The 22,194-nt window shown below is 52.4% G+C and overlaps 1 protein-coding gene across 1 annotated transcript in view; it reads right to left on the bottom strand.

Annotated features, from left to right (window-relative positions):
• Positions 1-22,194, bottom strand: part of LTBP2 (latent transforming growth factor beta binding protein 2) — a 105,694-nt gene that overhangs the window by 38,988 nt on the left and 44,512 nt on the right. The window contains 5 exon segments of the mRNA XM_023587855.2: positions 10,851-10,953; positions 12,320-12,600; positions 13,204-13,410; positions 13,919-14,089; positions 15,707-15,897. Coding sequence (XP_023443623.2) covers positions 10,851-10,953; positions 12,320-12,600; positions 13,204-13,410; positions 13,919-14,089; positions 15,707-15,897 — 953 coding nt within the window.

Raw genomic sequence — 22,194 nt, 5'->3', positions numbered from 1 at the left:
ACACAGCACTGCCCATCTCCTTCACCTTACCCTAGTTCCTTTCAATTCCAGTTGTAGCACCAGCAGCTACATGTACAGAGTTGCTTGGTAAGACATATTTCTACAAGACATCATTTACTGTTGAGAATGTGTCCTCTGGTTCCTGTGTTCTTGAATGGCTCACAAGAAAGATAATTCTTCATGTATTTCATTGTTGAAACAGAATCTTGCAAATACTGAGAGACATGTTAGAAATGTCTGTACTTTCATCCAGTGGTACAGCAAAGTTTTTTTTTTTTTAAGGAGGTACCTTTAAAAAAACAAAAGAGCTACATGTACTCCCCAATGAGAGTTGGTTTTTACATTTGTTTATTTGTTTTTAGGAGGCACCAGGGATCTAACCCAGGACCTCAACATGGGAAGGAGATATATCTGCTCCCCAGAAAGCAAAGTTTAAGCTTCTTGATGCTCTTAAATGTTTTTCTAATTGAGATAATGTTTATGCTGTTGGTTGCTATATTCAGGCACATTATGCATTTATGGCAAGGTTTACCATATATCCAATGATTGTGGATATAAATCCGTAATTCACATAGCCTTGGTAATTTTGAATCCCAAGGTAATTCTGGGTCAGATCTGATTAGATCATCATTATTTTTACCTGGTAATGTGACTGATTACATTTAGAGGTCCTGGAGGAGAAGTATCAGCATTGCATTTTTCTAAAACATTTTACTGGGAACAGAATATTCCCCATTTTAACCACTTTCATGTGTACAATTCAGGGATATCAATTACATTCACAAAATTGCACCACCAAAACCACCAGGCATTACCAAAAGTTTTCATCACCCCAAACAGAAAATCTGTACCCACTAAGGATGAACTCTCCATTGCCCACTCCCCCTGCCCCTGGTAACCTGCAATCTATTTTTTGCCTCTATGAATTTGCTTATTCGAGATATTTCAAATAAGTGAACTCATATAATATTTATCCTTTTGTATCTGGCTTATTTCACTCAACGCGATGTCTTCAAGGTTCATCCATGTTGTTGCATATATCAGAACTTCAATCCCTTTTATGGTCAAATAATATTCCACTGTGTATATATATATTTGGTTTATCCATTCATCTGCTGATGGACATTTGGGTTGCTTCCATCTTTTGGCTATTGTGAACAATACTTGCTATAAATACTGGTGTACAAATGTCTGTTTGAGTCCCTACTTCTGATTTGTTTGGGCCTACCTAGGAGTGTGATTGCCAGGTCAGATAGTAATCCTATGCTTAACTTTGAGGAGAGCCTTGCAGTCTTTTATGGTTGTTTGTGATGATGTTATTAATGTTATTTTGAATCCTTAGGGTCTTTGCAGAAATCTTTTAGAGTCATTTATCAATTTGGTGAGGGCTGGTGTAGTTAAAACTAGATGACCTCATTGAAAAATCCAGTAAACTGAGCTCCAAACGCACTATGCGGTAACATGCCAAAGACAAACACGAAGAGGCCCCACATTTTCTTGGAACCCCCCACTCTTCCCTGAGGATGCCTTGGGTGCCAAACATGACATATGACAGTCTGACATGTGGACAGACCAAGTGAGGACTTAAACTAGTTAGAGCTTAATTTTTCCTGTTATCTGTAAGATAAAACACGTAAATGGAAGTTCTAATATTTTCCCCTCCCACGGCCGGTCTTGCTCAGGGTCTGCACGCTCACCACAGGTACGAAGCCCTAGACTAGAAGGCCACTCTTCTGGCCATAAATGTGGATTCTGAAGATGCTGACATTGAAAAGGAGGATGGGAATGACGCTGGGAAACGTGAGTCTCCCTGGTCTATGGCCTGTACCATGAACGGAGGACAGAGGAGGAGAAGAGAGAAAGCTGTTGGGGGAAACCCAGAGAGCAGGCTGATTAGATGTAGCCCACATTGTGGGGAGCAGCAGGTGGGAAAGAAGAACACAAGGCTGAGGCCAGACGGCCAAGGGATAATAAATTAACATTTGGACAATGCTTTGGAGTTGCAAAGACATTGGTGCCCATGATCCTGTCCATTTGTCATGACAGGACCCCCTACAAGGCAGGGATCAGCATCTCCATTTTATGGAATAGAAAACTGAAGCTCAGAGAAAGCTAGCTGGGTCAAGACGGGTCTTGACCCCAGGCCCCTGGCTGTGAAAGTCCTTCCCGTTCCACTCCACTGCCCACTTCTGAGAGAGGGAGAGGCAGGTCCAGGGGGTGGGGGAGCCAGGCCAGGGCAGCAACACTCTTTTGATGTGAAGAGAGAGAAATCAGGCAGAAGGACTTTGCTTCCTTAGTGACCCTGAGAGGAGTGGCAGGGAGGCTGGATCAGAACCAGCTGCAGACCCCTGCAGGAAGCCCTGAGAGCCTGAGGAACGTGTTAAGCCCAGAAGAGCTGGAGTCATTCATTAGACTGAAATAGATGTTTTTTCTGTGAAGCGATTTCCTCCCTCAGTCAAGAGACTCTGACCTCTCGCTGGTCTGAAGATAGAGTGTTGGATGGGCAACCTTTCTTGAAGGCAGGCTTCTAGGGAGAAATAAATGCCAAAGCCACGCTGTCTGGGAAAACTCCCATTTTTGCCAATAGCCGGCGGCCAGCCCCCACGCCCAGGGCCCTCAGCGCCTGCCCTCACACCCCGCAGAGGTTCTCTCTAAGGAACTGGGGCCCAACTTCTGTAAGACCAAGTGCAGCATCCAATTTGGAAACCCTGCTTCAATCTCCTTGGAGAAAAGACAGCAGAAGTTCAGAAGGTCATGTGGGGAGAGTCCTGGCTCCGCTGGGAAGCCAGCAGCAGCGAGCTGCGTGATGGACAGTGATGGGAGAAGGCAGGTGTTATCGTCCCTGCTGCCCAGGCCAGGTGCCTGCTCTGAGTGCCCCCAGCACACGCTGGCCTTCCCTCACCGGAGCGCTTAGCCTGCTGTGTGACTGCCCATTTCCTGGTCGACCTCCTCTACTAAAGTGAAAAGCTCCGTGAGGCTAAGGACCTTGTCTTCTTCATCGTTGCTATGGCTCGAGGGCCAAGCACAGCCCCTGGGACAGTGTAGGTGCTCAATAAAAACTTGAATGAATAATTACAGGAAACCCTGGCACTTACGATGGGCCAGACCCTATTATAAAGGTTTTGTGGGTATTCACTCCTTTAACCTCAGAGTTACTTACTAATATCTCCATTTTATGGACAAGCAAACCAAGGCACAGGGAGCTAGGACACTTGCCCAATGTCACCCAGCTGATAGGTAGGTGGAGGAGCTGGGATTACGGACCCAGACAGGGTTCCAGAAGCTTCTGAACCGTCCCTCTCCTCTGCCTCCAAATAAATGAATTCATTAACAATGAATGCAGCCAGGACTCTAGGGTCTGAGGCCATAGGAGATGTCTGTCCCCCATTTCTAGGAAGGCCATTCTTCCAAGGGATTAGGAGAGTGAATGGAGGAAAACAAAGGGCAGGCTCCTCAGAGGGAGGCCGGAAGAACTGATGGGTCGCTGGACATGTGCTCCTAAGTGGATGCCGTGAGCCAGATCCTCTTCCTGCTCCAGTTTTACCGGAAACGAGAGAATTGAGATACCAAAGTGCCACGTGAAAGTTGACAGAGGAAATGGTCAAGAATCTGTTCTACCTCTCATGGCCCCTCAGTCAGATGAAGGCTATAAAAAAGGCCAGAGAGTGGAGAGAAACGAATCTGCGAGGAGATCTGGAGAGAGATTGTGACGAATGACTCCCTGCAGCCGGGGCTCGTAGGCCTAAGAAGGCAAAGCGGCTGCTGAGGAGTCGGTTGGGACCAACCTGAACCCCAAGGAGTCTGAATGTCCCCAAACGCCTGCAGATGAAGCATGTAGGGCAGATGTGGGCAACTTTCCTGAGAAGGAAACTGGAGCCAAGTGAGCCTATAGCGCAGGTCTTCTGATCTCTGACCCCAGCCCTGTCCCTTCATCGCTGCACCCCGACCTGCTCACAGACCAGGGAGAGAAGCGGAGGGGGCCCCATGGCTGCAGCCTGTCCCCGCCCTGCTTACTCTCCCCCTTGGCTGCTGGGATTCAAGCAGCGCCAAAGAATCACTAGAGACCAGTTGGCTGTGACTGCAGAGATGGGCGAGGAGGTGCTGGAGTTTACAAGCTACGGTAAGCTCAGCCTGCAACAACAGGTGCTTCTGCAAGCAGCTGGGGAGGGGCCCACTGCCCAGCCCCTCTGCCCCAGAGAACAGACGCATGCATGCCCGGAGGAGGCTGAGCCTGCAGGCCAAGGGGCACGTGAGCAGGCTAGAGGTGGACTCCTGATTTGCAGACCTCTGGCTGATGAGATGGGGAGAAACGACTCCCCAGAACTGCAGTGTGGGGGAGTGGAAAGAGGGGGGTACTGGGGCAGCCAGACCGGCATCTGATTTCTGGCTCCACTCCAACTAGCAGCGTGAGTGTGGCCCAGGGTACAGTACCTCGTTCCATCTTACTTTTCTCATCTGTAGTGGGGGGGGGGGGGGGCGGGCTGTTGTGAGATCGAACTTAATGGAAATAATAGGTGTTGGCTATACCTAGTAGCCTGGCACAGCCCCTGGAGGCTTTAGACAAAGGGTAGCTCCCCTTTCCTTCCTTTATAGAAGGAGTTGGGGAGGGAAATTGATGTGCTGCCCCTCACTAGCTGGGTGGACTTGGGCAAGTCACTCAACCTCTCTGAGCCTCCATTTCCTTATCAGTAAAAGGATAATACAATACCTAACACAGGGTTTACTGTGAACACTAAAACAAGAGGGTAGCTACAAGTTAGTAATTATCCTAACGGCCATTACTCCAGATTTTCCTCCTGGGTGAAGTGCCAGTGGACCCCCCAGTGATGACGGAAATTCCACCCAGGATGGGCCCTGACAGCTTCCACCTGGCGGCACTAGAAGCCTAAGTGGCATCTTTGTCACCACAGACCCCGAGGTGGAGAGGGGTCTGGTGCGACCGCTGACGCAGGGAGGTGCCATTCCAGCACACACCCCCCTTCTAGAGCCGCGTGTCAGCAACACCCCCGCTGGGGTCGGGATGGTGCTGCCTTGGGTCAGAGGCACTGTTCCCAGGAGGCTTCCGGTCCCTTGAAAGGAGCTTTCAGAAACTCCTGGAGACAAAGAGACTCTGCTTTGTCAGCTTCAATGACTAGAATTCTGAAAGTCCCCTTTCTTTAGCGCAGGGGCCTGGGCGCTTCACTCAGAGCCCCAGAGAACGAGCGCTCCACCCCAAAACAGCTGCTTCTCAAGCCAGGGCCCTCTGGTTTAGCAAATGCCCGAGCCAAGTGCATAAGCAGCAGCAAGGGAAGGCAAATTGCAGACTGGTTAGAAGCAGGGGTCTCGAGTCAGACAGACCTATGATTCCGGCCCCATTTCCTTATCTGCAAAATGAAGATAACAGTCCCCAACTCCTAGCGACACTCTGAGGATGACGAGACATGAGAACGTGCTTAGTATGGCGCTGGCACTTGAACACAGCAATGGTGCTGCTGCTGCTGCTGCTGGAACTTGGCACTTGCCCTCAGGTTCTCTGCTCCAAACTTGTCCTTATGCCCACATCTTACAAACACACACACACGCTGGCAACCCCAAGCTATTCCTGTAACACGACGCATGGGCAAGGGTCATGAAAAAGCAAAACAAAACCAAAACAAAAGCAACCAAAGCTTGCTTTCTGTTGAGAGTTTCAAATACAGTTTCAAATAAATATATAAACCCTCATTCCTTCAGAAATTGATCGCCTTCCCTGACTCCTTCTATAAACCTGCTCCTGGTAGGCAGACTCACGATGGGGGCTCAGGACTTCTAGGCATAGCCCATTTTATTGCTGAACGGCTGCAGCTTTTAGTAAGTCGTTGCTTGTGCCCAGTTGTAAGCTGAGTTTTCCTCCCTAGAAACATCCATACAGTGGCCTTGGAACAAGCCTCTCCTTCTCCCCAGGATCTTTATTTCAAAACGTCTCTGGACACTCTTAGGCCTGGGCTGTAGACTGCTTTCCTGCCCATCTGTTCAGCCACAGTCTTCTTGAGGGATGTTGTGCTTTGTGCACAGTCCCTTATGAAATACCAGCCCGGGCTACATCCTCTTGGCTGGGAAATTCGAGTCTAGTATCCTGATTTGGGTTGTTTTTCAGCCTGCCCAGGCTTCCCCAGAATGATAAGGAGATCCTGATCAAAAGAGAATCAGACCCGCGGGGTCCGAATCCCAGCTCCACCTGTCCTAGCTGTGTGACCTTGGATAAGCTCCTTAGCCCTCTCCGAGCCTCATTGTCCTCACTCATCAAATGGGGCTAAAGCTCCTTAGCTGGCAGGTGGTCGTGACCATGCCATGAAATCAAGCAGGTTAAGAGCTCCGGACAGCATCAAAGTTCAATAAGGGGCTGTTCTTGTTTCTGAGAGGGAAAGATGCAGGATTCTTTGGAGGGGCAGGGCAAGAGAATCAGCACTCCCTGGAGGTGCAGGGAGGGGTCTGGGTTCTGAAGTGGACTCGTCCAGCACCAGGCAGGCAGTAAGACGATCTCGTGGCCAACAGCCGGAGCCCACCGCTGCAGACCGTGAGCCGCGTGCCAGCCCCGCCTGCCCCCGCAAAGGGGCCTTGGCATCGACACAGCCAGTGCCAGGCCAGATGGGGCAGCAGCCAACTTTCTAGTTGACCCAGATGTCCGTCCTTCTCAGACAAAAACTCAAAAATGTGGTCCCAATCAAGGTGGCTTTTGAGCACTGCATGCTCTCCAGACCCGGGCAGGGGGACGGCAGAGGCTCTGAGCTGAAAACTTGCATAAACCCCTGGGGTCAGGAAGACGTGGCTCAGGTTGAGTCCTGCAGGTCAGCAGGGCTGTGCCTGTCACTCAGGGCGACGGGGAGAAGGGAGGGACCAAAGGCTGGCCTAGATGATTCCCTGAGCCACCTCCCCCGGGAAGAGGGCTGGGTGGAATTTTCTGGAAGCAAAGAGATTTGTTTGTGCCATGTAACAGACTTCAAGGCAGTCATTTTCCATGTCAGAAATAGCAACATTCTTCAGGGACCTTCTTCAACAGCCCAGTCTGGGGCCTCAAAGCCAAAAGTGATTAAGAGGATGGAGGGAGTGAAGTTCGCTCCCCTCCGCTGCTGGCTTTATTGTTCCCATCCTGAGCTGATTCTGCTAGATCACCGTGCTGGGCAGGACAAAGCCCTGGCTAAGGCACACAGCCCTATTTTTACCAGGGGAGAAACAGAGGCTCAGAGAGGCAAAGTCACTAGGGCCAAGGATGTTCTAGAACCCTGCAGTCTTCCCTGTCTTGCCAACTGTGCCCCAAACCAACCCCAGCAGCTTTCTCTTGGCCTCCGTGCCTTGCACAGTAGCTGGCCGTCATGCCTGCTGAAAGCAACACCCCCTACCCCAGCCCCGGGCTCAGGCGTGGAGTTAGGTATCTGGCAGCCAGCCAACACAAACAACGTTCCCCCACGTCTTGCCCCTTCTCTCTACAATGCCCAGCTGGGCTTTAATGTGTTTTAAATGTTTACATTGCCCTGGTCTTTGTTATTTCTTGCTCGGTGTGCTGGAATGCTTGACATTCCAGGGTCTGTACCCTCACAGTGCTGAGCACAGCGGAGGGGGCTGGTGGGGTGGCCCCTACCTGGGACGGGAGCAGAAGTGGGTGAGGGCTGAGCCCTGTGCGTGGGGGTGCATGGGGGGTGACAGGTGGTGTTTGGCACCCACCTGTCCATGTGCATCATCTGCCCCGAGTCACAGGGTTCTGTTCCTATGCCCACCAGCACTGGGCTCCAGGCCGTGCCTGAACAGAGCTGGCAGCTCCACTGCGAGTGGGGGAGCAGAGCCGGGTCCTCGGGCATCAGGTGGGCTGAGATCACGAGGCCTGCAAGCAGGTGAGACCAGGAGAGGGGCAGATGGGCGGGCAGGCAGCCCCTGCAGGGCAGGCTCTGTGGCCTTCTGGCCCATTCTCCACCCTCCCAGTGAGGGCGGCATGCTCCCCACTCCTGCCCCCAACCCAAAACTGATCCCAAGGTCTGGCGCACGGGTGGGTAGGCCCAGGGTCCATCCTTGATGGCAGCCATCCCTGCTGTGGCATCACAGCCTGCATCCCTGCACCTCTGCACCCTTAATCAGTCCCCACAGCCCGGACAGGAGGAGCTGCCATGTGCTTCCATCCTCTGCTTAAATGCTGTAGGCAAGGGCTGTGACATTTAAGTGAAGCATCAGGGTGGCTTCTGTTTTCATTCCTACTAATGTCACTGGACAGGGCTCAAGCTGGCCTAGTGAGTTGGAGGGGAGAACCTGGCCTCAGAGGCCCTGTAAGACCCTAGGTGCTGACCCCCACCCACAGGGCTGTAACTCGATGGCTCGGCATCGCACTCGGTGACCAAACCTTGGACACCTCAACACCTGACACCCACCCAGAGGACGATGTTGAGAGGGGGTAGGCCCCAGCTATGAGGAAGGCAGGGCATGACGCCAGTGGTGACGCAGTGTTCTGGGGAGGTGGGGGTTGGAGACCCTTCCCAGGATCCTGGCTCTCAGCTGCCCTCCTCTGCTCTCTTCCTCCACCACCCACGGCCCATTGTTGTGGTTGAACCCACTTCTCCCTCCATTATCTTTCAGACTCCAGGGGCAATGCCGTGACAGCTTCTGGGCCCCGCGACAAGGAGGAGAAACTTTGTAAGGCTCTGGAACTGCCACTTGGATGAGACCTGGCAGCTCCCTTCCAGCAGGGCCAGCTCTCTCCCAGGCCAGCCCTGCAGGGTCAGGCAGGCCCTGAGCGGGTCAGCACCTCGGTCAGCACCAGGCAGTGTTGCCGCCTGCAGGGGTGATTGCGCTGGGGAACTCCATCTGCCTGTCTGAATGGGTCCTGGGAAGCAGGACCTGCCCAGACAAAGGCCTAGGGAGCCTGACCCACCCAGCCCTTCGGACATGACTCCTTCCCACAGAAGGGCCCAGCAGGAGACATGCTGTGGTCCAGGGAATGCTGCTCACTCTCTTGGTCTCACCTGTATATGCAATTTTGTTGAGTTGTTAAGCTCTTCCCCATCTCTTTGACTGCCTTACCTTCATCATTCTTCACGTCTCATCCTAAACAGTCTCTTCCTCTCCTATGCTTTCTCTGATCCACCAGCTGGGGTGAGGGTTCCCTGCCCCATGGTGTACACATGTGCAGGTTGTGCACTGCACAAAAGTACCACACCTAAGGGAAGCACTGGCATCCTAGATGTGTGTATTTATGAAGATCGTTCTGAACAAGTGGCCGGGGCACCTTTTTCTCATTTGCACAAGGTGTGCAGGGCCAAACAGTGACCCTCGTTGCCCTGTTTTTGTTCCCACAACACTCAACGCTTATCCAGTCATTTCACGATCGTTATTTCTATGGCATCTCCTAGATTTAAGCTTGCCCGGGGGCAGGGGTTGTTTCTCTTATTCTCTACTGTCCAGTGGGGACTGCACAGCATGTGCACTTCAAATGGGTGCTCCATCAGTGTAAAACTTGTTAACTGAATGGGATGTGGTGTGTTGAAGTCTCAAGGGTTAACCTGGCAGGAAGGTGGAAGGAAAACGAGGAAGAAGAAAAGTGGCAGAAACACGTCTGGCCTACAGGGGGAGAAGCTGAGCAGTTCAACGTACCACTCCCCGTGGGGGCAGTGGGTCCATTTCCTTTTCCCCATCTGGAGAGCTACTTTCTAATCATTACAATGATAATAATAGTGCCAGCTACCATTTGCTGACTAATGAGCATGCTGGGCACATGCACCAGCTTGCTAATCCCCACAGCAGCCCCGTGAGGCTGGCACTGTAACTGTGTCCATTTCACAGATGTGGAGACCGAGGTCGAGAGAGGCCGGGGGCCAGAGCTGGAAGTGGTACCTGGTAGGTGTCAGACGCTTCAAGCCTGGGACCTCAATACTACCCTTTGCGACGTCACCAAAAATTGTATTGCCTCACGAAACTGGCTCCACTTAGATTTAGTTTGGAGAAGACGGCCACCACGCCCAGCTGAGCCTGAGGCTGGGATCGGCCTCGCCCCTCCTGCTTTTGGGCTCCGTCCCACGCTCCCCACAAAGCCATCTTCAGGCACCCTCTTTGACTCACCAAGTTGGCTGCTGACAGCAAAAGAAATACACACCAGGCCCGGGCCCAGGAATGGGGCCTGGCGGGGAACAGGCTGAGCGGGCAGAGACAGACGCGGGCAGGGGGCGTCTCTGCGTCCTCCTCCCACCGTCAGGCCACTGCCCCAGGAGCAGAGCAGGCGGGCATTTGCTCACCCCTGAATCCTCAGTGCTTGGCACGCAAAGGCACTCAGTGAGCATTGAATGGATGGGTGGGTGGATGGGCGGACACGTTAGGTCCTCCCCACTGTCCAGAAGAGGGCATAAGGGGTCTCCCAAACCCCAAGGCGGAGCGCTCTGAACAGGCACTGAGCCCTGACTGAAAGATGGGGCAGCAGGAAGCAGGAGGTGTGAGGGGCAGCTTATGATGGGGAGGGACTGTGGGAGATATAGCGCCCCCAGAGCAACACTGCTGGGCCCCTGGGGCCTAGGCAGGCGTGCGCTGGGCGGAGGGGTGAGAGGTGGGAGGGAGCTCGGTGGGGGATGCGATGCCTGAAATCTGAGCAAGAGCATTGGAGGGGAGGGGAGCCCCTCACGGCAATCAGGCAGAGCAGTGGGCCAGGGTGCGCCCGCAGAGGGGCTGAGCTGTCTGAGCTGTCAGGGGCCCCGGCCTCCAGCCCAAAGCACCCTCAGGTGGGACCCAGAGAGCCTTTGCACTTTTCCAGCCTGCTCTACCTGCCTGGCCTCTGAGACCCTGCAGCTGAGGGTGTGAGCACGCCAGGCCCCAGGGACAGCCTCCCCCACACCCTTGACCTCTTGGCCCCCAGCACTCACCTGGTCTGGGTGGGCACGGGGCACAGGAGGCCACCCCCCAGAAGGCCCCCACGCTGCCGCAGCAGTCCTCCTGCACAGTCAGCTCCAGCAGGGGGTTGGTGCACTGGAAAAAGGCCACAGACACCCATGACCCTCCCTTCCCTCCTGCTGCGCACGGAGGTCCCAGGAAAGCCTGGGACACACAGCTCACCCCAGGAGGGAGAAGGGAAACAGCCAGTGTCCCGACGGGAAGCAGAGAGACCTCAGGTGCACTCTGCCAGACCCCAAGACCACACTCCAGACGGGACGTGCTCCGTGCAGCTCTGCACATCGCCAGCTTCCACGTCCCCGGCCCCCGGCCGGGCTTTCCTTGGTTTAACTCCAGGGAACTCCAGTGTCACCGACTGCGGGCCCACCCTGTGAGCAGGGGCACGACTCAGGGGCAGCAGAAGCTGAGAGGGGGGGAGGCTCCAGGGCGCAGGGCCTTTATCCCTTGGCTGTCTTCCGCCTCCTCCCATCCCCTGACCTGAGGAAAGGTCTCTGGAGCCTATGAACCAAAACCCAAGAAAAACCATCCCGCGGCCGGCCTAGCCCTGCTCTTAAGGGGACTCAGAACAGCTCCCCAAGCTCCCATCACTGTCGCCTCCAGGGTGGGGGGAGCGGACCTCTCCTCTTTATGTCCCGAGGGCTCTGGGGTTTAACTTGCATTTGCTGGTTCCGCATCTCTGTGACCCCAACCTCAGTTGGATCCCAAACTCCTTCTCCCCGGGTCCTAAGAGCCCCATGGTCCACGTGCTGGTTGGGGGAGGGGTGTCCTAGGCTCAGCCCCAGAGAGCTACTTTTTTTCTCTCTCTCTCTTTATTATTTTTTTGAATGTTACATTAAAAAAATATAAGAGGTCCCCATATACCCCCCACCCCCTTCCCCCCAGTCCTCCCACATCAACAACCTCTTTCATCATCATGGCACAGTCATTGCATTTGGTGAATACATTTTGGAGCACCACATGGATAGTGGTTTACGTTGTAGTTTATACTCTCCCCCAGTCCACCTGGTAGACCATGGCAGGACACACAATGTCCAGCATCTGTCCCTGCAGTGCCACCCAGGACAACTCCAAGTCCTGAAAATGCCCCCACGTCATATCTCTTCTTCCCTCTCCCTTCCCTCAGCAGCTACCGTGGCCACTTTCCCAGAGAGCTACTTTTGCCTAGGGTCGCTGGTGACAGCTCCCCTGGAGGGGAACCCTCTGGGGTTTGCTTTGCATGCCCGGCACCGACAGGCCCTGAGCGGACCCGGGGGAGACCGGGTCTCTCCACGCTCAGGCCAGGCTGTGCCCTGGGACTTCCCATCTAGGAAACGGGGGGCTCTGCAGACACTCGCCTTCGGGAAGAACGAACAAGGAGGAGAGAGAGGAGGGGGACGGGGAGGGCGGGGAGGAATCTCTGTTCTGGAAGCCTCCAGGGCCAAGACAGGGGCTGCGTCCTCACCTGCCCGTTCACCGCGCTCAGGTAGCAGCGGCCCAGCGGGCCCTGAGGCCTGGGTGCCGCCAGGGGTGGTGGCCGAGGGGGCTCCGAATTCTGCGCGGGGATGCTGTTGCTGTCCCAGTGGCTGCGGCGGGGCCCAGCGGGGAGCCGGGGCGAGGGCCGGGTCTCCACGCTGTTCTCCTCCCGGGCTCCCTCGCCCCGCACCCGTGCCACCTGGTGGATCTGCACCGAGGCCTCGGGCGGGTGGCGAATGTGCACCTTCACCAAGGAGGGGCTCACGGAGGCTGGGCAGAGGGGCTGGCGTCAGAGTGGGAAACCGGCCCCGCCCTCACCGTCCCCCCTGTGAGAGGGCCCGGCGGCCCTGGGTCGGAGGTCTGACCCCTGGGAGGATTTCCCAGCGGGGACAGGGTAAAACACGGACCTCCAGCCCACCCTGCATCCTCAGGCCCCCAGCGCCCTTCCTGGGTTCTTGTCCCCTGCAAACCCAGGCAGACCCCGAGCTCAGGACAAACAGACCCCCTGCACGCTGCCCCCTCCACGCCCTTGCTCATGCAGTCCCTCTGCCAGAGGACACCATCCTCTGCCCCCCGGCCCCCTGTCTCCCAGGTTATTGTGGGGTCGAGGAAAGGCCTGAAAAGCCTTTACCAAATGCTTAGCTAAATGCCACCCATTGTTCAAGGCCTAACTGAAGTCCCATGCCTCCAGGCAGCCTCCCTTGATACACTCTCCATGCCCTGACCACCTACAGGGTTTTGGACTTTTTGGACCCTTTCCTTGGCATTTCATAATGGACAGCAGGTTTGGACACGGCCTCCCTGCCCCCTCCAGTGGGATGCAGCTGTCGGCCCCCTCCCGGCCCAGTGTTGCCCCTCTGGGCCGGCACTCACCGAGCTGGTTGGAGAGAGGCAACGTGAAGGTGGACTGCTTCAGGGGGGCTTCCAGCAGGGCCCCGTGGTGGGGGCCATTCTCGGAAGGCTTCCTGGGCAGCTGCGGGGCCGGCAGGTGGCAGAACTTGCCGGTGGCGTTGGCGGGACACCAGCACTCGTCCCTGCCGATGCAGCGGCCTCCGTTCAGGCAGGGGATCTGGCAGAAATCTGCAACATCGACCTCAAGGTCACTGGCAGCGCCCCCGCTGCGGCCGGCAGGTGAGAACAAGGAGCAGAAGGAGCGGGACTCCCAACCCGATGGCGAGGGAAGCCCAGCACCCCTGAAACGCAGGGACCTTCACAAAGGGCAGGAGTAAAGAAGGGGAGAGAATAACCAGCCCTTGCCTTTCTAGAAAGCCCTTACGCACCTTTTCTCCACCCCACAAAAAGCTGGGAGACGGGGGCGACGGCGTTGTTATGAACCAGCCCCCATTTCCCTGTTGAGGAAATTTGGGCTCAGAGAGGTTACACGACTTGCTCAGGGTCACACAGAGAGGCAGAGCCAGGTGAGGACTCAGGACCCTGGGGGATTCGGGACAAGTCAGGGGGGGCCCAGGGCGAGAGCAGCGGGCTTCCTTCCTACGGAAGAGCTGGGCGCCAGCTCGAGGAGGGCCTGTCCCTCCAGCTGCGGCCCCTGGGGCCAGCCCGCAGCCATCTGGCCGGGAGAAGGACTCACAGATGCGGAAGCCCGACTTGGGGTCATGCCCGTGGCCGCCCTGGCTGTACAGGGTGGTGGTGTCGCCGCGCTCACAGCTGTTGGCACAGTGCCCGCGGGCACAGGTCTGCTTGCAGATGGTGGGAGTGAAGACGATCTTGATCTTCTTGATTTTCTCGGTGAGGTTCAGCCCTGCAGAGAGAGGGCTTGGGTCCAGGGGGCAGGGCTGAGAGGCGCAGCCGCGAGCTCCAGCGCCTGGTTAGAAGGGCCGCGGCACGGGGGCGAATGCATTCCGAGGGCGTTTGCTGGGTCCCCACTGCAGGCAAGGCTTCACGGAGGGGGGCAGGGCAATACCACAGAGAAGCTTCCAGTCCAGCATGTATCGAGGCCAGCCTACGTGCCAGCCACTGCGCTCACGCTTTGCACACATTAACTCTCGACCCCTCTGAGCGGGGATTATTTTAGGTTGAACCACTAGACATTGCCATTTCTGTAGGTCAAACCTGGTTGAAAATCAGCAGTATTTACATGCTCAACCTAATATTTCCATTTTGCAGTTAAGGAAACTAAGGCTCAGAGAAGCGAAGTGGCTGGCCCCGAGCCCCACAGCCAGCAAGGGCTATGGCTGGGGCAGGGAATGGAATGTAGTTTGGGCTTGCCAATGTGCAGAATTTTCTAAGAGATGGTGAAGAAGATACAGTCTCAAAGAATTATTAGAGTCGGCTTCGGGGGACCCTGGCTGCCTGCACAAAGATCGGGCACTTGATTGGGTGGGCCGCGGAGAAGCCATTGAAAAAAATTCAGCAAGAGCTGACCCAGGAAGCAAAGGAAGAGTCACTCCCATCCTGGCTGTGATGTGCAGGGTGGGTCAGGAGCAGCGTGACCAGCGGAGGGTGGTGGCCGTGGAGATCCAGACGCAGGTATGGGGAGGTGGGCAAGGACGCCAGCAGGTCGAGGCTTGAAGAGGGAATGGGAGATGCAGAAGTGGAGAAAGTAACGAGTAGACCGTGCGCTCAAGAGGCTTGGCTGTGCAGGGGGCAGAGAGAGGGGAAGCCACAGGGAAGTGGAGAAGGAACTTTCTGGGTCTGTCCTTGTGTGTGTCTGGGCCTGGGTTTTAATGGGAGAGCTGTAAGCAAGCACGAGTGACGGCCAGGAGTCCCCAAGGAAACAAGAAGGCTGGAGGGCTGTGCTGCAGGCAGGGAAGGGGGGCAGCGGGGCGCAGGTTCAGGGAGGAGGAGGGCACGGACGGGGCAGGGCCGATGGGCAGGAGTTGGGAGCATCTGGTGGTGAAGGGCAAGGGGACTTGGGGAAGCGGGGGAAGCTTCTCTAAGGGAACAGGAGCAAGAACACGTCCAGGCACACAGGGAAGGATTGTCAGGCAACTGTGGGTCCCCCGTGGCACGCATTCACATGGCCGCTTGGTTTTCTCCTGCCGGAAGCAGGGGCCCAGCTGTAGGTGCTAAGGAAGCAGCTGCTTGGGCTGATCCAGGAGGGCTGGGGTTTGCAGGAAGGATGAGATGGGAAGAGCAGGGCCAGGGAGCTGACGTTCATAGCTGGATAAGAAGGATGCAGAGGCGGGAGGGGAGGAAATGGAGCAGTCAAGTTCTCACACTCAGCAGGGGCAAAGTGCAATCGGCTTGGTTTGGATCCCCTGAGCCGGGCACGGAGCTGATACTCAATAACTGTTTGTTTATTGGCTAAAAGAACGAGGGACAAGGTGACAGCTCAGCCCTTCCATGAGAACGAACGGGGAAGCACAGGTGGGGAGAAGAAGGAGCCCTCTAGGACCCCGAGGCAGGGCATCCTTACCCCAAGGGGATGAGAGGGGGTCCAGAGAGGCTGCCTGCTGGGGGCCATCCTTCTGCTCAGCGCCTGGGCCCCCAGGCAGGGCATTGGAGGTCAGCTGGCCACTGGCAGTGGCGGCTGGGTAACGGCGGACGGTTCGGGACGGCCCCACGTGCTGCTGGGAAGGGAGGGTCTGGCTGAGCCCGCTCAGGGTCCTGCGGAGACAATCGCGGCATGGGGGTTTGCACCGGGAGCGGCCTCTCTGCGCCAGCTGCATCGGGCCCACCCGCCTCCCTGCCTGTGCTCTGCCCTGGGCCCCCCACTTCTGGGCCTGGAGGAGCCCGCAAGCAGGGGGCTGATCCATGCCAACCAGCAGGCCTGTGGGAGTGCTGGTCACTTTGTGGAACAGCCAGGCTTTAGCTGGGAGGTTCTGGGCAAGTCACTTAGCCTCTCTGGGCCTCAGTGTAGGTGTTAGCCTGTTCCCATCTAGCTCTGACTTTCTAAGATCTTTGAGAGCCCATTTATGGACCTGCCAATGCCTTGAAGCTAAGTCTTCTGCCCCCTTCAATGAGATGATAAACTTCTTGTGGGCAAAAGCCCACCCCCTGCCACTTCTTAATGTAAACCTTAATCCAGGGAAGCAGATTTGGCTCAACTGATAGAGCATCCGCCCACCACATGGGAGGTTCAGGGTCCAAACCCAGGGCGTCCTGACCTGTGTGATGAGCTGGCCCACACGAAGTGCTGATGCGCGCAAGGAGTACTGTGCCACGCCGGGGTGTCCCCTGTGTAGGGGAGCCCCACGGCAAGGAGTGCGCCCCTCAAGGACAGTCACACTGTATGAAAAAAATGCAGCCTGCCCAGGAGTGGCACCGCACACACAGAGAGCTGATGCAGCAAGATGACACAACAAAAAGAGACACAGATTCCTGGTGCCGCTGACAACAGTGCAAGTCAACACAGAAGAACACACAGTGAATGGACAGAGAGCAGACAATGGTGGGGGAGGGGAAGGGGAGAGAAATACATAAAAAATAAATATTTAAAAAAATAAAAAATAAATCTTAATACAATGACCTCTGCAGTTGGTTCCCAACAATTACATGACCGACCACAGGTTGACTCAGGGGTGGAGTCTAGAATCTCCCTCTCATTTATTTGTCTTGTAAAAATGATATGACAACAGTATTCAAGGAGAGAAAAAAACTAAATCAGCATGCTCCCACCGCAGTTCAGCAAATATTTTGGCATATTTCCTTTTAACCTTTCTCACATACCATACATGTTTTTGTACTGTCATCAACTCCACATGCAAGTTAAATTCCAATTTTCCCTTAACATTAGGTTATAATTTCTAAAATTCCACATTTTTCATATTTATCATGTTAATTGCTGCATGATAGCCTACACAAAGATGAATTACAACTTATTCAGACATTCTCCTGTGACATGTTTAGATTGTTTCCAATTTTTACCAGGGACATCCTTTTCCATATGGGTTTTTCTTCTCTGTTGAAGTATTCCCTCAGAGTAGGGAAATTCATTATTTGACTCTATTTTTTTCTGTACGTATGGAAGTTTTCATAATAAAACATTTTTAAAGGATTATTATTTTAGGATTAATTTCTAGGAATAGAATGGCTGTCAAAATGATAAATCTTTGTGACTCTAGGTACACACTGGTGTATGGCACCAAAGTATATAAATGTAGCACTTAGACTGCGACCCTGCCAGCATGGAACATTATAAAGTTTTTAATACTTTGCTAATTTAATGAGAACGAAATGGTACTTCATTGTTGCCTTCATGTCCCTTTCTTCGATTTTTTGAGGTTGAATGTATCTTCATGTATCTATCACCTGTGAAAACTTTCTGCTCATGTCCTTTGCTCTCTTAACCAGTTGAGTTGCTTGTCATAAATTTGAACATGTTCTTCATGTGTTTATTATTAGGCAGGCCATTCTACAAGACGGCCTCTTGTAAATACACTGTCACTGCCACAATGTGTATGGGCCACTGTATAACTTACAGTGTCTGTGGTGGGTGTGAGCACACCATGGAAACTGAATCCAAGAGAGGTGACACCCTTGTCCAAGGCTACCCACCAGGTAAACCCACCCCAGGGCAGCCTGCGCTCCGTGCCACTCGATGAACCAGCCCAGACCTCGGCTCCTTCTCTCAGTGGATCACCTCCCTAGCCTCCTCACTGAAGCCTTGCCCAAGTGGGAGAAGTCCTGAGATCCTCTCTCTGCTCCCCCATCCCGGCTCTTGTGGCCTTGCCCAGGCCATGAGCAAGCTGCTTCTTGTCCTTCCTGGCAGAAGAACAAGGAGGGCTGTCAGATCCGTTACCCCAGCACCCAGCACCCTCCAGTCCTTCCCAGTCCCCTTGGCCCAGGGCTCAGTTCCCATGGGCTTTGATGCGGCTCTTCCTTCCAGTTCTACCAGCAGCAAATCCTTATCCAGACATGCCCCAACCATACCTCACCCTGATTCCCAAGTTTGAGGGCTCGGGCGGAAGAGAAGTCCTGGTAGCAACCCCAGAGGCTCTGAGAGCCCAAACCTCAGGCAGCTGTTCCCCTTTCCCAGGAGGTCATAAAAGCAGAAAAAGGGGAGCAGCTGTAGCTCAGTGGTTGAGTGCCTGCTTCCCATACTTGAGGTCCTGGGTTCAGTGCCTGGTACCTCCTTAAAAAAGAAAAAAAAGCAGAAACACAGTCCTTCCAATGGCTCTCATGAGAGTGCTCAGGAAAGGTGGGTGAGAAGTAGGTGGGCAGAAGTCTCCTCCTGTGGGTACAGGCTGGTGGCACGATTCACTTTAGTATCAGCATCACAAAGCACCCTAGAAAGGGGACTGGAACAGCCTGTGCTTTGCCCAGGACCCCTGGCACATTTTCTAATTTGACCCTGACAACGAGCTTTTCAGTCTGGCCAAGATGAACACTCAAAGGGTTCTTTCTTGGGGGCTTGTTGTCATTTTTGTTGTTATTGCAGGTGCTTGTTTCTCTTATTGTAAAGCAGTGTAATGGTACCAGGATTCCTGAGTTCAAATCTGATAAGGGCCAGTGACTAGATTTGCAAAGAAGAAGAAGAAAAAAATCCTGAATTCTCTAGTTGCAGAGAGGAGCTGGCTGTACAGCAGAGAGAGGATGGATTTGGGCCAGGCAGGTGTCAGTTCCTTTTGTGGAATGGTCTTGAGCAAGTCACTGAGCTCCCCTGAGCCTCAGTGTCCTTGTCAGGAAAATGGAAATAACAATACCTACCCCACTGGCTGCTGTGAGGGCTAAGCAACCCAGTAAGACCATGGAGAAGGAAGCAGAACACTGAGATGCCGTGCATGTGGGAGAGACTATTTTGCAAATACAAGTAAATGACCACGTGTTAAAAAGTGTGCCAGAATTTTTTTTAATCACATGAACAAAGAAAAACAAAGTGCTAGATGCAGTTCAGACAAAATACCTCTCCCCAAGCCAAATAAGAAAATGTGGCTGAGTCACTAAAAATTCTTCATCTAAGGGACTAAAAGACTGCAAAAAGCTTTTATTACCGCTGTCCAAGCATCTTTATATATAAAAGGCCAACACTTTTTTTTTTTTTTTTTTTTTTTACAACCAGAGTACTCTGTACCCAATTTGTCACCCACTGCTGTGATGGGGATTTCTAAGTTAAATGACAGGAATGAAAAAGCACAGCCTCATGAGAGAGGTTCACAGTTGTGTCAAGAAGGAAGCCCCTGGTTCTTGGAGAAGTCCCAACTCTTACACCGAAAGCACCCCTACAAGGAAACTGCTATCTCCTTTCACAAACGCCAGCCTAGGGCTCAGAGGTGGGCAGGGAGGAAGGCTCTCCAGGTGTGGAGGGCTATGGGCTCTCAGCTCACCTCTGCCCCCCACATGGTCTCCGGCTGCTTGCTGCTGCCATCATCAGTGGAGGGGGTGGAGAGGGTGAGCTGCCGTGTTTGTAAACCCAGTTGTCTGGCCACCTATTAATCTCTTGTTGTTGTTGTTTTTCCCATGATTTTATTGTGCCCTTTAAAGATAGCATTAGTAGGAATGAAAAAGATCCACAGGTAAAATATATTTTGTGGGAGAATTTTTGACATCTGTGTTTATTAAACTTGGCAGACATTAAGTTAGTATTTTTATTTTGAATAAACCACCTTAGCATGCACCCTGATGTAAACTATAATCTAAATAGAAAACACTTTGTTACTCCATACCATTCTGAGCCTTATAACTTAAAGTTGCACCGAATGCTACAGCATTTCATAAAGTTAATTCTTAAACACAAGGATGACTCTCACCCTGATCGTGTTTTGCCAGTTCACCTTTAGTTATACCTCTGCCTTTTGCCACTGCCTGCTCTCGCCGGTGCCCTCAGTCAGGCTCTATCAGTAATTCTACTGGATATTTAATAAGCACCATTTGTAATAATTCAAAGTCATGGACAGACACGAACTCCTTTACCCTCCCAATGTCTCTGTGAGAATGAAATGGCACTTTGATGTTCCTGATTCTGTAGGTGACCCTGAAACACACTGTAGTCACAGGTCAATGGCAGAAAAGAAACTGAGTCAAGCTGTCCTGTCCAATAATGAGGCGACTTTATGCAAAGTTTCAATTACACACTACATCAAGGGTCTACTAGAGAACCCTAACCACCAAACTCTTGTTTCTGTGTACTTATTTTTAGAGGTGTCAGAAATGCCTGAAGTTAAGCTCCTTCTGCTTCCCAATAATCAAATATACTGGGATCCAAGATGAGGTGGAAACTGTGGAATGAGTCCTTCATTACTCACATAGCATTTAACGAACTCTGATGTCTTGTCCATCCCCCCTGCTTCTGTCTCACTGGTAATGGGATTGCTTCTGACCTTTTCTCTATCACCCTTATCTACTCAGAGGGTATCAGCAACATACATTCTGTAACCACCCAGAAATCAACCAACAGCCAATGCCACCAGCCTCTCTTTTCTTAACAAGTTAAAGGAACTAATGTAAAAAATGTTTAAATTACTTTGAAACTTTAATTACAGATATTTTTCTAATCAACATCTCTGAAATGAGTTTTGTTTTTCTCCCTTTTCACATAAAGGCTGTCAAGGTGGTATAGCTGAACCTTGCGTCCTTTCATATGTACATTTCTACATCCAAGTCTCTATGTCACCAAAAGCCACGTATTTCATTACTCTGAAAAGAAAGACTCTACACCCCTTAGCATTCCTTCCTTGTTCTAAAATTTTTGAGATGATGAATGTACAACATTGTGATTATACTAAAAGCCATTGATTATACACTTCGGATAGACCAGCTAGAAACAGCAGCTATGTACGGTGGGGGAAGCATAGAGAGATTGAGAGGGCAGGAATTTTCTTGTCTGTTTTTTATTATTATTACTGAAATAATGAAAATGCTCTAATAATGATCCAAGTGATGAATACAAAATTATGTGATTACAGCAAATACCATTGATTGTACACTTCAGATAAATTGCATGCTTTATTAATACGTATCAAAAAAATTGATTTGTTTAACTTTAAAAAGCCACCTATTATCCTTGTGCTCATTTCTGTTAAGTGAATCACAAGCCTTTAGTAGCCAAGTACTGGTTTCATGTCCAATCCTGGTCTCAGCTACATTGTAGGACGTCAAGAGAAGGGTCTGATGCCATGTTTAGCCCAGAGTGTTCCAAAAGAATAGTGCCCCCTTAAAGAAAATAGAGTGGTGGGGACAGGGGTAAGCAAGAGCATCAGCAAAAAGGTGATTTTCTTGGACAACAGCCCCTGTGGGCAGGCTCTGTCCACCACCAGCCTTGGAGAAGCTGCTGCGATTTCATCAAAGGACAGCAGTTTCCAAACTAGTGCAGCACAAGACCGGAACTTGCCATCTCTCTGGGATTGTTCCAGGACAGTCCTGGCAAAGTAGAACTTGGGGATTTCATGAGTCAGTAGAATTTTGAAACAAAATACATACACAACTACCAACTATTACCACCATAATTGCATGAAAGAAAAGACATTTCAATGCCCCAAAGAAAAACATTTGAATAAGCTCAACTTTATGGAAATCTTAACCACAGTGGCTTTATTTTCCTCATGTCTTCATGGACCAATGCAAATTCCATCTCATGCAAGGGCTGGGGTTTGGAAGCCACTGGCCACATGATCCATCAAGATCTCCTTCTGCTCAATGACTCTGGGGCTCTTTCAACCAGTCTGGGATGAAAAAAATTCCCACCCCAGCTGGCTGGGCAATTCAGACTCAAATGAAAGCAGCCTGCAGAGTGGGTACCAATAGCGACGGCGCTCAATGAAATGTTCATGGTGCACCTGCAACCTACCCAATGCACTAAGGTTTCCAAACAGTGATGGGGAGATGAGTGGGTGAGGGGTTCTGTGCCCTCCACCCCACCACTGTCACCCTAGTCTGGCAGCCCACTCTATGTAATTTACAACTGGGCTTCCAAATATTTCATTTAAAAGGGGTTCTGCTCCTAACAAAAAATGTAAAAAGCAAAAC

This window comes from Dasypus novemcinctus, chromosome 3 (genome assembly GCF_030445035.2).
Source record: "Dasypus novemcinctus isolate mDasNov1 chromosome 3, mDasNov1.1.hap2, whole genome shotgun sequence".
In the NCBI taxonomy this organism is placed as follows: Eukaryota; Metazoa; Chordata; class Mammalia; order Cingulata; family Dasypodidae; genus Dasypus; species Dasypus novemcinctus.
The sequence above is the reverse complement of the archived record's forward strand: the minus strand, read 5'-3'. Positions and strand labels throughout refer to the sequence as shown.